Source organism: Sorex fumeus, unplaced genomic scaffold (genome assembly GCF_029834395.1).
Source record: "Sorex fumeus unplaced genomic scaffold, SorFum_2.1 ptg000029l, whole genome shotgun sequence".
Taxonomy (NCBI): domain Eukaryota; kingdom Metazoa; phylum Chordata; class Mammalia; order Eulipotyphla; family Soricidae; genus Sorex; species Sorex fumeus.
Genome location: NW_026606086.1, coordinates 14566763 through 14580443, shown reverse-complemented (window position 1 = coordinate 14580443; position 13681 = coordinate 14566763). Strand labels below are relative to the sequence as shown.

Genomic DNA, 13681 nt, shown 5'->3' with positions numbered 1-13681 from the left:
GAGTGCAGTAACTATGCACATGAATGTAAAAATATCGATATCTTGAAGTTCAGGTTACCTAAGCCATAATCCTATTTTTAATAAATTAAAAAGGATTACTTAATTTTAATAAACACAGAAGACATAAATAGATAGATATGTTAAAGAATCATATGACTGATATGACTGATTAACATCAAAGACTTCTGTTTTTTCACAAAATTTATAAATATTTGGTTAAATTCAATACAATTTTAGTCTATCTTCCTTTGATTGGCAAGCCATCTACTTCTGCTGCTCTCTTCAGATAATTACACAATAAAAATAATCAAGGCAATTATGATCAGAAAATCTAAGTAGGTCACCAGGATTTTCCAAAGCATTTTAGGCAATAAAATTTGTGAATGGCCTCAGAATTAAAACACAAATTAAATATTTCTATTATAAAAGCAGCAATCTTATAAATGGAGAACATGTCTAAATTACAGGCACAAAAATTTTATATAGAAATATATTAAAGGTATATATATATATAATTTGTTTAAATTGGTATTTATGGATAAGCTAAACTCTTAATAGGGGAAAAAGAATTGCTTCACTGGAGTTATTCATCCCTAGGTTCAAGAATTCAACATCTTTGCTATTCACTTATGCTTTCTTTTGTATTCTGTTTTTCACCAATAGATCTTGCTCAAAGAAAATAGAAAATAAATCACATTATGAAAAACCACACTATGATTTCAGAGTTTGTACTCTTGGGCATATCAGACAATCCAAAGCATCAGATTGTACTTTTTGTATTTTTACTTTTGACTTATGCACTGAGTATCACTGGGAACCTCATCATCATCATCCTGACCTTGACAGACTGTCATCTACAAACTCCTATGTATTTTTTCCTCCGAAATTTTTCCATATTAGAAATTTCATTCACCAGTGTTTCTATCCCTAGATTTTTGGGGTCAATCATTACTAAAGTTAAAACTATTTCCTATAACAACTGTTTTGCTCAATTATTTTTCTTCATCTTCATGGGTGTGACTGAATTTTTCCTTCTAACTGCCATGTCTTATGATCGCTATGTTGCCATCTGCAAGCCTCTTCACTACACCACTATCATGAACAAGAAAGTCTGCACTCAGCTTGTCTTTAGTTCATGGCTAGCAGGATTTCTTACCATTTTCCCACCACTCATGCTTATCATCCAGTTAGATTTCTGTGCTTCTAATGTAATTGATCACTTCTCTTGTGACTATTTCCCCATTTTACAGCTCTCATGCACAGATACCCATATTTTAGAAACGATTGGTTTTTACGTTGCTATTTTTACTCTGCTATTCACATTGGCATTAATAATTCTGTCCTACGTTTGCATCATTGGTACTATTTTGAGATTTCCATCAGCTAGCCAGAGGAAAAAAGCTTTCTCCACATGTTCTTCTCACATGATTGTCATTTCGATTTCTTATGGAAGCTGCATATTCATGTATGTAAAGTCTTCAGGAAATGAAAGAGCATCATTGACCAAAGGAATAGCTATTCTTAACACTTCAATTGCTCCCATGTTGAACCCTTTTATATACACTCTGAGAAACCAGCAGGTAAAACAAGCTTTCAAAAATTTGGTTCATAAGATAGTATTTTCTAGAAATGAATAAAATTGTGTGCTAACTGAAATTAATATCATTGTAAAGATTTAATTAAAAATAAATTTTATTTTTATTATATCCTCCTATATAACTCTCAAAGATAATTGCAGTACTAAACTAATTTATTTAAGCTTTATTTAACCTGAAAAACAACCATTTTGAGCTCTCCTTTCAAAATATTTGGGACTCCGTGTACTCATTTATTTATAATTCTAAACAGAAAAGTAGTAGATGCTATAGATTATAGATATTTATCATTCTGAAATAAAAATAATTTTATGTAATTATTTTAATATTTATGTACAGGCAAATGTAAATATCAAATGTATATTTAAATAAAATATATAAGTATTACATATTTAAAACACTGTTTTAATCACTTTAACATATTTTTCTTCTGTTAATAATATAAGCTTCTTAAATTTAGATAAAATGTAAAATAAACTTAATAGCTCAAGGACCATATTTTCCCTGTTATCTATACTCTCCCACTCATATCATGTACTTTTATATTTATTTTCCTTTCAAAAAAATCTCATAGACATAACACCCCAAACTTGAGTTATGTTATCAATGTTTATTATATATTCATTATATGGTCTGCTTTATTACCTATATTTTAAGTCAAAAATAGAGAGCAATTATCCTGTGCCTGATGCTGATCTGTGTACTGTGCAGGTATTATACTTTATCTTCTATAAATAATCACTAAATCCTATATGTATAGGCTATAGTGCAACTAGTACAATATCTCATACATAATATTAGTACATATTCTTATATACAGTATAGTATCTCTCTATACCTATATAGTACAATATATTATATATAATATTATTATATAATACAATGGGCTGGAGCGATAGCACAGCGGGTAGGGTGTTCGCCTTACAAGCGGCCAACATGGCCGACCCGAGTTCAATTCCTCCGCCCCTCTTGGAGAGCCCGGCAAGCTACCGAGAGTATCTCACCCGCTTGGCTGAGTCTGGCAAGCTCCCCGTGACGTATTCGATATGCCAGACACAGTAACAACAAAGTCTCCAATGGAGACGTTACTGGGCCCAGTAGCAACAAAGTCTCCAATGGAGATGTTACTGGGCCTGCTCGAGCAAATCGACAATCAACAGGAGGGCCTTTACCTTTACCTTTTATATAATACAATATCCTATATATAATATTATGGCATTATTGTCTGTTACAAATATGTAAGTTGTGTTCAAAAAGTTGAACAATTTTCTTGAGGACATTGAATTATGGTAGTAATTATGACAGTAGCAAATATGGTAGCCTGATTAAAAAATAAATGTCTGTTTGCTTTACTTTATACATACTTGACACTGCAATGTTGATTAAAAAAATCAATGTGTGTTTTTAGTTTTTTATATACTTGAAACTACAACTTCCATAAGTTTTTCATAGATTTACTAAGAACTAGCATAAATGTATAGACTTTTAAAAACACATATTATCTGTTTTGGGGTGATATTGTAGTATTATAGTCAAGGAAGTTGCTGACTCAGTATATTTTTCAGAAAATTCTATCAAAACAAAACATTTGCGAGCGCAATTGCTAGTGATCAATAAAGTAAGTAGCAGGGAAATACAATGGACAAGCAACATTAAGCTACTAATTATTTTTATTGAAGATAAATTGGGGCTGGAGCAATAGCACAGTGGATAGGGTGCTTGCCTTGCACGTGGACGACATGGCCTACCCTGGTTTGATTCCTCTGCCCCTTTCAGAGAACCTGGCAAGCTACTGAGAGTATCTCGCCCACATGGCAAAGCCTGGCAACCTCCCCATGACGTATTCAATATGCCAAAAACAGTAACAGTAACAGTAACAGTCTCACAATTTGTTGTGAGATGTTACTGACGCCTGCTTGAGCAATGAAGATAAATTAATAAGAAAAGTTAACAAATGCATTTTAATGTAATATAGATTTCCACTTCACAAGATAATGTGTAGTGTGGGTAGAAAGATGCAAAAAGAATCAATGTTTTTGGTTGCTAATATATCTGTGAAATAGTATTAAGTTAGTATTAAAATCAATAGTGTTAAAGATCAATAGTATTAAATGGTATTAAAATTTTATAAATGTATCATAAAATTATAAGATTATAATATTTTAAAATTTTATTTATTATAAAACTCTATAAAATTATAAAATTTTATGTCACTGTCACTGTCCTCCTGTTGTTCATCGATTTGCTCAAGCAGGCACAGTAATGTCTCCATTGTGATACTTGTTACTGTGTTTGGCATATTGAATATGCCACAGGGAGCTTGCCAGTCTTTGCCATGCTGGCAAGTTACTCTCAGTAGCTTGTGGGACACTCTAAGAGGCGCAGAGGAATCTAACCTGGATTGGCCAGGTTGGCGCGTGCAAGGCAAATGCCCTATCTGCTGTGCTATAGCTCAAGTTTTAAAATCAATAGTATTAAAAGAACAAGATTCATATTAGTGTATTTGCTTCTTACTTTGCATCTTTTGTGGAAGCCATGCCTGACAGATCTTTGGGTTTTCTCCTGACTCTGCATTCAGGGATCACTTCTGGTTGTAAACAGGGGCCATATTTGGTGTCATGACTTGAGCTAGGTTTTCCTGATGTTTGGAGAGCCTGACAAGCTCCCTGTGACATATTCGATAGGCCAAACACAGTAACAAGTCTCACAGTGGAGATGTTACTGGTGCCTGCTTGAGCAAATCGATGAACAACAGGAGGACAGTGGACAGTACTACAGTGCTTTACTGATGTTAACCCTGAACTTTCTCTCAGCCTCTATTTGTTACTTTTTTTTCTTTCTCATTAGGCATCGTTCCCCAAGCTTCCTTTTCTAATTCTAACGTGTATTATGTTTTATATTCCTTACTGTTTTATTTATATTCCTGTTCTAGCAATTTTGATTCCCCCTTGAGCCAACAGCAGGGTGAAAAACAAAACACCAAGAAGTTTTGTTCTGCATATTGTTTTTGCAGAAGTTGTATCAGAGTTTTAAGACAGCTGATGTTTTTTTCTTTCTTTTCATACTGCCTCTTTCCCTTCTCATATTCAAGGAAATTTATCCCTCTGGATAAAATGGGTCATTTTAAGATAAAAAATATTCCAATAAAGGTAAAGGTAAAGGCCCTCCCATTGTTCATCGATTTGCTCGAGCGGGCCCAGTAACGTCTCCATTGGAGATTTTGTTGTTACTGTGTTTGGCATATCGAATACATCACGGGTGGCTTGCCAGGCTCTGCCGTGTGGGCGAGATACTCTCAGTAGCTTGCCGGGCTCTCTTATTTAATGGAAAAGAGAATGTATGTTTTCAGAAGTAGTGGTTTTCCTGGATTATGATATGCAAATTGGTAAAACATGCATATGCAATACATGTTTTTGTATGTGAACAATTTTGAGTATCAGTGTTAAATGAAAAGCAGAGGTCAGTCATTAGATAAATGGTAATATAATTCTACTGAAGCTCTTTGATACAACATACATATTCAACCTGGATCAATTTAAATAAATATGAATAGCAGTTTCATTGAGAAACTAGAAGCATTTTTGAAATGCAATAATAGGGTTGTTAAGTTTTTAATTCATAAACTTATTTATTCTTGATTAAGTAATGGCAGGGAATTGCTCTCTGTATTGTGTTTCTAATCAAGTACAAAGTATTATTTAAGAAATTATTTAAGAGAATAGAAAGAGATAAACATACATAAAGTGTTATATACGTTAGATATGAATACTATGTCTTCATTTGGGGATATACATACAAGTTTTTATATTGCCATAATGGTTATATTAAATAAAATGTTAAAATATTTGGTTTTTCTTTGGACTAAATGAAAGCATTCTGACAAAACCACAGTGACCATGTATGTACTTCTCTAAATTTATAAATAATTACCTCAAATAGAAAAGTAATATATGATTTAAAACACATTATAAGATGTTATAGAATGATAAGGCAAGGTAAAGGCCCTCCCGTTGATCGTCGATTTGCTCGAGCGGGCCCAGTAACGTCTCCATTGGAGACTTTGTTGTTACTGTGTCTGGCATATCGAATACTCTCGGTAGCTTGCCGGGCTCTCCGAGAGGGGCGGAGGAATCGAACTCGGGTCGGCCATGTTGGCCGCTTGTAAGGCGAACGCCCTACCCACTGTGCTATCGCTCCAGCCCGATATGTATGTATATATAATATTGAATCTTAAAAATATTTTGAAAACTGAACTAAAATATTTAACTCATTCAAAGTAGCAAATCTAATAAGTCATTCATTTTTATTTTCAATACTTGTTTCTCTAACTGTAAAGCTCAACTACTTCCTACCTCATAATATTATAAATAATAAATACACAATATTTAGATGTCACAGAGGGTAGGGTGTTTGCCTTGCACTCAGGTGACCCGAGTTGTATTTCTCCGCCCCTCTCAGAGAGCCTGGCAATCTACCGAGAGTATCTCTCCAGCACAGCAAAGCCTGGCAAGCTACCTGTGACATATTCAATATGCCAAAAACAGTAACAACAAGTCTCACAATTTGTTGTGAGTTGTTACTGGTGCCCACTTGAGCAAATTGATGAACAATGAGAGGACAGTGCTACAGTGCTATTCTTAGCTACTTATACTTCTGTTTAAATTATAGATGCTTAGTAAAAGAACTTCGAGTATGAGGTTATAAGTTGGTATTTGCTATAACTCCCATAAGTATTAGCACTAACATTTCTCAAAGTATTATTAAATATGGCTCAGATAACATTTTTCCTTGATTTGTCTCTTTGAACACTGATATATTTCATAATTATTAAAATAAATAAGTAAAAATTATTAACATTTAGTAAAATAACTTTCAAAATTATTATAAAAATAGTGAAAACAAACTGATAAAATAATTTTCCAGGGTTCATGAAAGATAGTACAGCAGGCAGGGCACTTGCCTACTATGCAGCCCATCCAATTTGTCCTCAGCATACCCCCTATGGTACTGAGCACTGCCAGGAGTATTCTCTGCGTGCAGATCCAAGAGTCAGACCTGACCACATCTGAATGTGGCCCCCAAACAAAAATAAATACATAATTTAAAATTTTTTCTATATAGATTTCTTGAGTATTCTTTGTTTCAGTCAGATGGGAGAGTTCTTTGAAGAACCATATGTCATGGTCCAATACACAGAATTATTTTATAGGTAGTATAAATATTCATTTAGATTTATTATGAGGCTAAAGTGTACGGTCCCTACAACATTGAATTGCTTTTGTTCTCTTCTATATTAACCTAAACTCTGACATCTAATTAAACTCATACATTAGAAACAGACTGATTTGGTCAACAAAACACATTACTTTGTATATGTGATTGTGAAATTTTAATGATGATCTCTCGCGAGTTTCAACTGAAGACGAGAGAAAGTAAGGATGAAATTGAAAATACTACAACACAAATTAGTTTAAGTTATATTAATTTCTCAAAGGGATATCTTTCGGATTAGGTAAAGGTAAAGGTAAAGTTAAAGGACCTCCTGTTGTTCATCGATTTGCTCGAGCGGGCCCAGTAACGTCTCCATTGGAGACTTTGTTGTTACTGTGTTTGGCATATCGAATACGTCACGGGGAGCTTGCCAGGCTCTGCCGTGCAGGCGAGATACTCTCGGTAGCTTGCCAGGCTCTCCAAGAGGGGCGGAGGAATCGAACTCGGGTCGGCCATGTTGGCTGCATGCAAGGCAAACGCCCTACCGCTGTGCTATCGCTCCAGCCCATCTTTTGGATAGTCTAACAATATTTTCTAATGTAGATCAAGCCCCTTTATCATGTTAGGGAATCAAGTAAATAATCAATATCTATTTTTTCTTGATAGCTATTATTATTATCAATAACCTAATTACTATTAAATGATTTGGTAAGGGTAGCATTTAAGAGTTTTCGGAATGCCTAAAGATGATGTTTGCCATCTGATTCAAGAAGTATCAGGAATATTTTAACACCTTGATTGACAAATATGGAGGATCAATTTTCACTTTCATTTGAATTGCAAAGGTGTTGGTTTCAGTGATAAAAAGCAATAAAATTCATTTTTATAAAATGGATGAAAATAAAAGAGAAACATCATTCTAAGGTAAAGTATTAATCAGGATTTACAATTTCAAAGGCTGATAAAGTTGATTTAAATGTTTGGAGATAAACTTTATAATCTATGTGAAAATATATAATGTGGATTGAGGGTTTATGAATCAGGATCTGCATCAAATGTACAGCAGGTCAGACATGAGTCTTGCACATGGTCCCTAGATTCCATCTCTAGGATGTCATATGGCCTGGAGAGATTCCTGAGCACAGAGCCAGGAGTAGTCCCTGAATATTGCCAGCTATGGAAAAAAATGTTTTAGGAATCATATGATTATTTTTAAAAAAAGAGTTTATTTCTCTCAGAAGGTTGCAGAGTTAGTGAATGAGTGATGATAATTCTATCTGATTTATCTAATTTATTGTTGGTAAATCAATATAATTGATTTAATTTTTGTAAATGTTTTTACACAAAAACTATTGTTTACCAGCTCTAATTCTTTGATATTGGATCATTTCTTGTTAGCATTTTTTCAAGTTATGCAAGTGTTAATTTTCATCCAACACCAGGTGTTCGTACGTTGTTTCACAGGTTTAATTATTGTATGTGAACTGTGAAGGATTGTGTAACCTGGAGCAGCAGAGGTGTGGCCCCATGTCTTCTCTCCTACTCTCTCCAAACATATAGTCTTGTAAAAAAGAGTAATAAGTAAAAGTTATGGTATTATTCAGAAAGTGCTAAAATTAACAGGAAACAAGAGGAAAATGAAATATGCAAAAATGTAATAATAAACTAAAATCCATAAAGACTATTTACTATGGGACTATAATATGTTAATATTTTTCTAAGAAAACGAACTGAAATGATGAGATTTATTTCGAATCACAATAAAAGTTCAGTAAATTTTTTTATTGAATCACTATGAGATACACAATTCCAAGTTTGTTTATAATGGCTTTCAGTCATGTAATGTTCCAACACTCATCCCTTCACCAGTGTACACTTTCCACCATGAATTTCCCAGTTTTCTCCCTAGTCCCTACCTCTACAGTAGTCACTTTTCTTCTTCTCCTTCTCCTTGTTTTTTTCCTTCTCTTCTTTTCTTATCCTCTTCTTTTGTCCTTTTCTCCTTCTCATCTTTTCTTCTTCTTCTCTTCTTCTTCTTCTTCTTCTTCTTCTTCTTCTTCTTCTTCTTCTTCTTCTTCTTCTTCTTCTTCTTCTTCTTCTTCTTCTTCTTCTTCTTCTTCTCCTCCTCCTCCTTCTCCTTCTCTTTCTCCTTCTTCTCTCTTTTTCCCTCTCTTATTCTCTCTCTCTCTTTTTCCTTTTGGACATTATGGTTTGCAATATGGACACTGAAAGATTATCATATCAATCCCTTCGCCTAATTTCAGCACTCAGTTCTTATCCAGAGTAATAATTTCTAATTATATACTAAAAGTTTTAAACACAGATTTCCAATGCCATTAAGTTGGTGTCAAAATTTAACTCTGAGGTTCAAACAAAATCTTCTCTATTTTGTGAAAATATATTTTATATCTTATTATATTTATAAGGTAAAAAAGGTAAAGGTAAAGGCCCTCCCGTTAATCGTCGATTTGCTCGAGCGGGCCCAGTAACGTCTCCATTGGAGACTTTGTTGTTACTGTGTCTGGGATATCGAATACTCTCGGTAGCTTGCCGGGCTCTCCGAGAGGGGCGGAGGAATCGAACTCGGATCAGCCATGTTGGCCGCTTGTAAGGCAAACACCCTACCCGCTGTATTTATTACATATATTTGTTCTGTTATAAAGGGAAACCTTTCAATGAAAAAATCATTTTGCACAAGACAAAATATGCACAATATATAGCCTATAATTTTGCATCAAATAGAGAACTATATATGTTAGCAGTATGTGGTTTAGAATATACCAAACATTAATTACTTAATCAATAAATTAATTTTAGTTATTTAGGCACTGCATTAAGTTGCATAGGTTTGAAAAAAAGAATCTATCCTACTCCCAGAACCACATAATGTAGTTAATAAACAGGTATTAATATACACACATAATATAATATACATCATCACTAAATGTGTGATGCTTGATAAGAATGAGTGCAGATTGCTCATTATATATCATATATATCATACAATGGATACTAAACAGAATTGTGAGAATGAGTTCAGAGATGATTTTAGGGGTCATTAAAATCTATTTCTTAAAATAGCATTCACTTTTGTTTCTATGGTTTAATACGTGTTACACAATTTTCACAAACGTATTACTAATTAGGTAAAGAGCAATGAAGTGGCCATTGTGGTAACATTGAGAGAGTGCAAATATGCTAGCATGTCTTAAATGTGGACTTCGAATCTTAGTGGAAGATGAGAGAAACTAATTACCTTGGGAGTTTTGGTATCAGAGATGGAGTGAAGGGACAGATACACCACAATGGGAGAGCTCTGCACCTCAGCGAACAGTGAAAATTCAAAGTTAAGATTCACTTTCCTGGAATGACGAGTACTGTATAATCAAGCAATTTATCTCACTGAGGGGAGGATTGATATCATTTGTTTGTGAGCCTTTTGGTGTCAAATTTATTTACTGCTACTAGGATAAAAAAATAAAAATTTATATCAAAGTACCAATAAATAAATAATTTCTGCCTTGGGGGCCACCCCTGGTGATGCTCAGGGTTTACCTCTGGCCCTGCATTGAGAAATTACTCCTGACAGTGCTCCAGGTCCATATGACATGCTGAGGATTGAACTGGAGTCCGCTGCATGCAAGGCAAGTACCTTACTATTTGTACTATTGCTCCAGCCTATACATGATCTTTTAAATAGCATACCATATTAATCCCAAAGGTTTTCAGTTAAGTTATTAGGGAACATTTTCTATACAGAAATTAAGCTTTATATGGATTTAATTATTAAATGTTAAATGCTTCACATATTATTAACTTAAAAGCATCTCTTATCTCAAAACAATCCATGTTCATAGTCAACTTATGAAGTAGGTTTCCCTATATATTACCACATTTTTCATTCATAGATAAAATTGCTCGAGCTCGAGCGGGCCCAGTAACGTCTCCATTGGAGACTTTGTTGTTACTGTGTCTGGCATATCGAATACGTAACGGGGAGCTTGCCAGGCTCTGCCATGCGGACGAGATACTCTCGGTAGCTTGCCGGGCTCTCCGAGAGGGGCGGAGGAATCGAACTCGGGTCGGCCATGTTGGCTGCGTGCAAGGCAAATGCCCTACCGCTGTGCTATAGAGAGATAAATGCTTCAAGGACTGATTGAAGATTTAGGATTCAAACTCAGATCATCTCATTCTTCCTTATGGTAATGTCTGTGGCAATATAATTTATTTTGTCAAAATAAATAAAAATCTGGGGCCAAAGAGAAATTAGATTTAAAGGATTCCTGCTTTGCATGCAGTCAACTTGGGTTCAATCCCCTAAACGCTTCATATGGTCCCCTGAGCCTTCCAAGAGTAATCTTGAGCACAGATCTAAGAGTAAGTCTTGAGAACTGCTGAGGGTGGCACAAAAATAAATTGAAAATTTAAAGTACGCACCCTATCTTAAGAAAATGCATCAATTAAAACTGTTATCTTCAACTTTCCTGACTAGCACATATCTCTCTGACAGAAGAAAATCACTCAATGTAACGATGATATTAATCATGTTGTTACTATTTCAAACAGAAAGGGAAATAACATATTGGAATAAAGGTCATGATTATGACAGAGAGGTAGCTGCCAGGATTTCCAGTGTAATCAACCCAGTCTTAAATCTGCTCAGTTTATTTTTTTCCTTTTTCCTTTGGCCTTTCTTCCCTCTATCTCAGTCATCAGTTGCTGCTGAAATCAACGACCTTATCATTTCTGATTTGCCATGAGGCAGAGTAGAAAATGGAAATGTTCAATATTAGAAAAATCTGATATAAGACTAAGGACAAAAGTTGTAAAAAAGCGCAAAGCGGGGTCAGAGAGATAGTACAGCTGATATAACACATGCAGCATAAGGTCCCCAAATTTTGCTGCCAGTGATCCCTGAGTACAGAACTAGCACCCAAAACCAAAATAATGGTACCAATATCAAGTGTATATTTTCTACTTTTTATATCACTTTATCTCATAGATCTGATCGAGGAAAAATAAAGCAGCAATTGAGCAATGAGAAATCATACAGAAATAGCCGATTTTATTCTCCTGGGACTGTCAGATGATCCAAAATTTCAAGCTGTCATCTTTATATTTCTTCTCATTACTTACATGCTCAGCATCACTGGGAACCTGACTATTATCACGCTCACTCTGCTGGATTCACACCTTCAGACACCCATGTATTTCTTCCTCAGAAATTTTTCCTTATTAGAAGTTTCATTCACAACTGTCAGTATACCCAAGTTCCTGAGTACTATTATTTCAGGAGATAAAACCATTTCCTTCAGTGATTGCTTTGCTCAATTATTTTTTTTTTCATTCTCTTGGGAGTCACTGAATTTTACCTGCTGGCCGCCATGTCCTACGACCGTTATATTGCAATCTGCAAACCGCTGCACTACATGACAATCATGAGTCGCAAAGTGTGTGTACTCCTTGTCTTCTCATCGTGGTTCATTTTCTTCTTAATTATATTCCCTGTGCTCTTAATGCTCTTAAAGCTGGATTACTGTAAGTCTAATATTATTGATCACTTTACCTGCGATTATTTCCCCCTTCTGCAACTTTCTTGTTCAGACACAAATTTCCTTGAGAAAATTGGGTTTGCCTGCGCTGTCTTTACTCTAATGTTCACTTTGGCACTGATATTTCTTTCCTACACATATATCATCAGAACAATTTTAAAAATTCCTTCTACTAGTCAAAGAAAAAAGGCATTTTCCACATGTTCCTCCCACTTGATTGTCATCTCCATCTCTTATGGCAGCTGCATTTTTATGTATATCAAGCCTTCAGCACAAGAAAGGGTGTCTTTGAGCAAGGGAGTTGCTGTGTTAAACACCTCAGTAGCTCCTATGCTAAATCCTTTTATTTACAATCTAAGGAATCAACAAGTTAAGCAAGCTTTTATGGACATGGCAAAGAAATCTATCTTCTACAGGCAAATGAAATGATACAATGAAATAAATTAGACACACTGCAGATCAATTTTAAAAATATAAACGTAAAAATTTTAGTAAGTTCATACAGCTGTAGAGAAGCCACATGGAGGGCGGGATCCACAGCTCCCGGAGAAAAAAAAAACAGGTTCCAAAAAGAGCCGAGATCATCGGGAAGTCCCAGATGGGGTAGGTACCGCATCCCGCCTCCCCCAGATGGAACCCCGGTGACCAGAAGCCTCTACAAGCACAGCTCGAGTATGCGGGAACTAGGACTTTTCCTCCAAACCAGCCGCGCGACATCTCTCTATATACAAAGTGATCAACGGGAAGTAAACCACCCAACGTTTCTCCAGTTTCACCAGTTGCCCCCCGCGAGCGGCTCTCCAGCACAGCCACGGCCCCAGAAGCACAAGGACTTAATGCAGAAACCGGCAGCTTGGAGCAGAAAAATGAACGGACTATGTGTTAATCCAGGCCATCATGTCTGTCCGGAGGGGAAAGGGTGTTGCCCCATTCGCCCTCTCCTCTCTGCAAAGAAAGATGGCGGCCGCATGGGAGCCTTGTGGACAGCAGGTATGAGCCGGGGGTGTGGGGGCGACTAAAACCTCATGGGAAGGGGGGCGTTTCGGTCCGCCCTTCACGCCCTACCAAGCCACCAGTTGCCCCCCATGAGCGGCTCTCCAGCACGGCCACGACTCCAGAGCACAGAAACCAATTTCTTAACTATCTGACTTTCAGTAGAAATACTTCCAGGGTCAATAAGTAAAATAGCAGAAATCCAAAACCAACATTTAATTCTTGAACCCAGCTGTATAAAGCAAATCACTTCACAATGCTTGTTCAGCATGTCTGATTGGGGGGGGGGGTAAACTCTAAATAATAGTGGTGAATCTTTTATTGAAACAA

General features: G+C 35.7%; 1 protein-coding gene and 1 pseudogene across 1 annotated transcript; both read left to right on the top strand.

Annotated features, from left to right (window-relative positions):
* The first annotated feature begins 698 nt into the window (after nt 1-698).
* LOC130024827 (olfactory receptor 6C3-like) lies at nt 699-10029 on the top strand. Its single transcript, XM_056115628.1, has 2 exons — nt 699-1580; nt 9953-10029. The coding sequence occupies exons 1-2, from the start codon at nt 699-701 to the stop codon at nt 10016-10018; spliced, it is 948 nt and encodes a 315-aa protein (XP_055971603.1). The 3' UTR covers nt 10019-10029.
* A 1814-nt stretch (nt 10030-11843) lies between these two features.
* Nucleotides 11844-12787, top strand: LOC130024823 (olfactory receptor 6C1-like; annotated as a pseudogene).
* Nucleotides 12788-13681: the final 894 nt, after the last annotated feature.

Excerpts from the sequence above, each read along its gene's own strand:
- LOC130024827 (XM_056115628.1), top strand. The coding sequence starts at position 699 with ATGAAAAACCACACTATGATTTCAGAGTTTGTACTCTTGGGCATATCA. Across the intron at positions 1,581-9,952 it reads ACACTCTGAGAAACCAGCAG|GTAAAGAGCAATGAAGTGGC; the intron begins GTAAAACAAGCT and ends ATTACTAATTAG.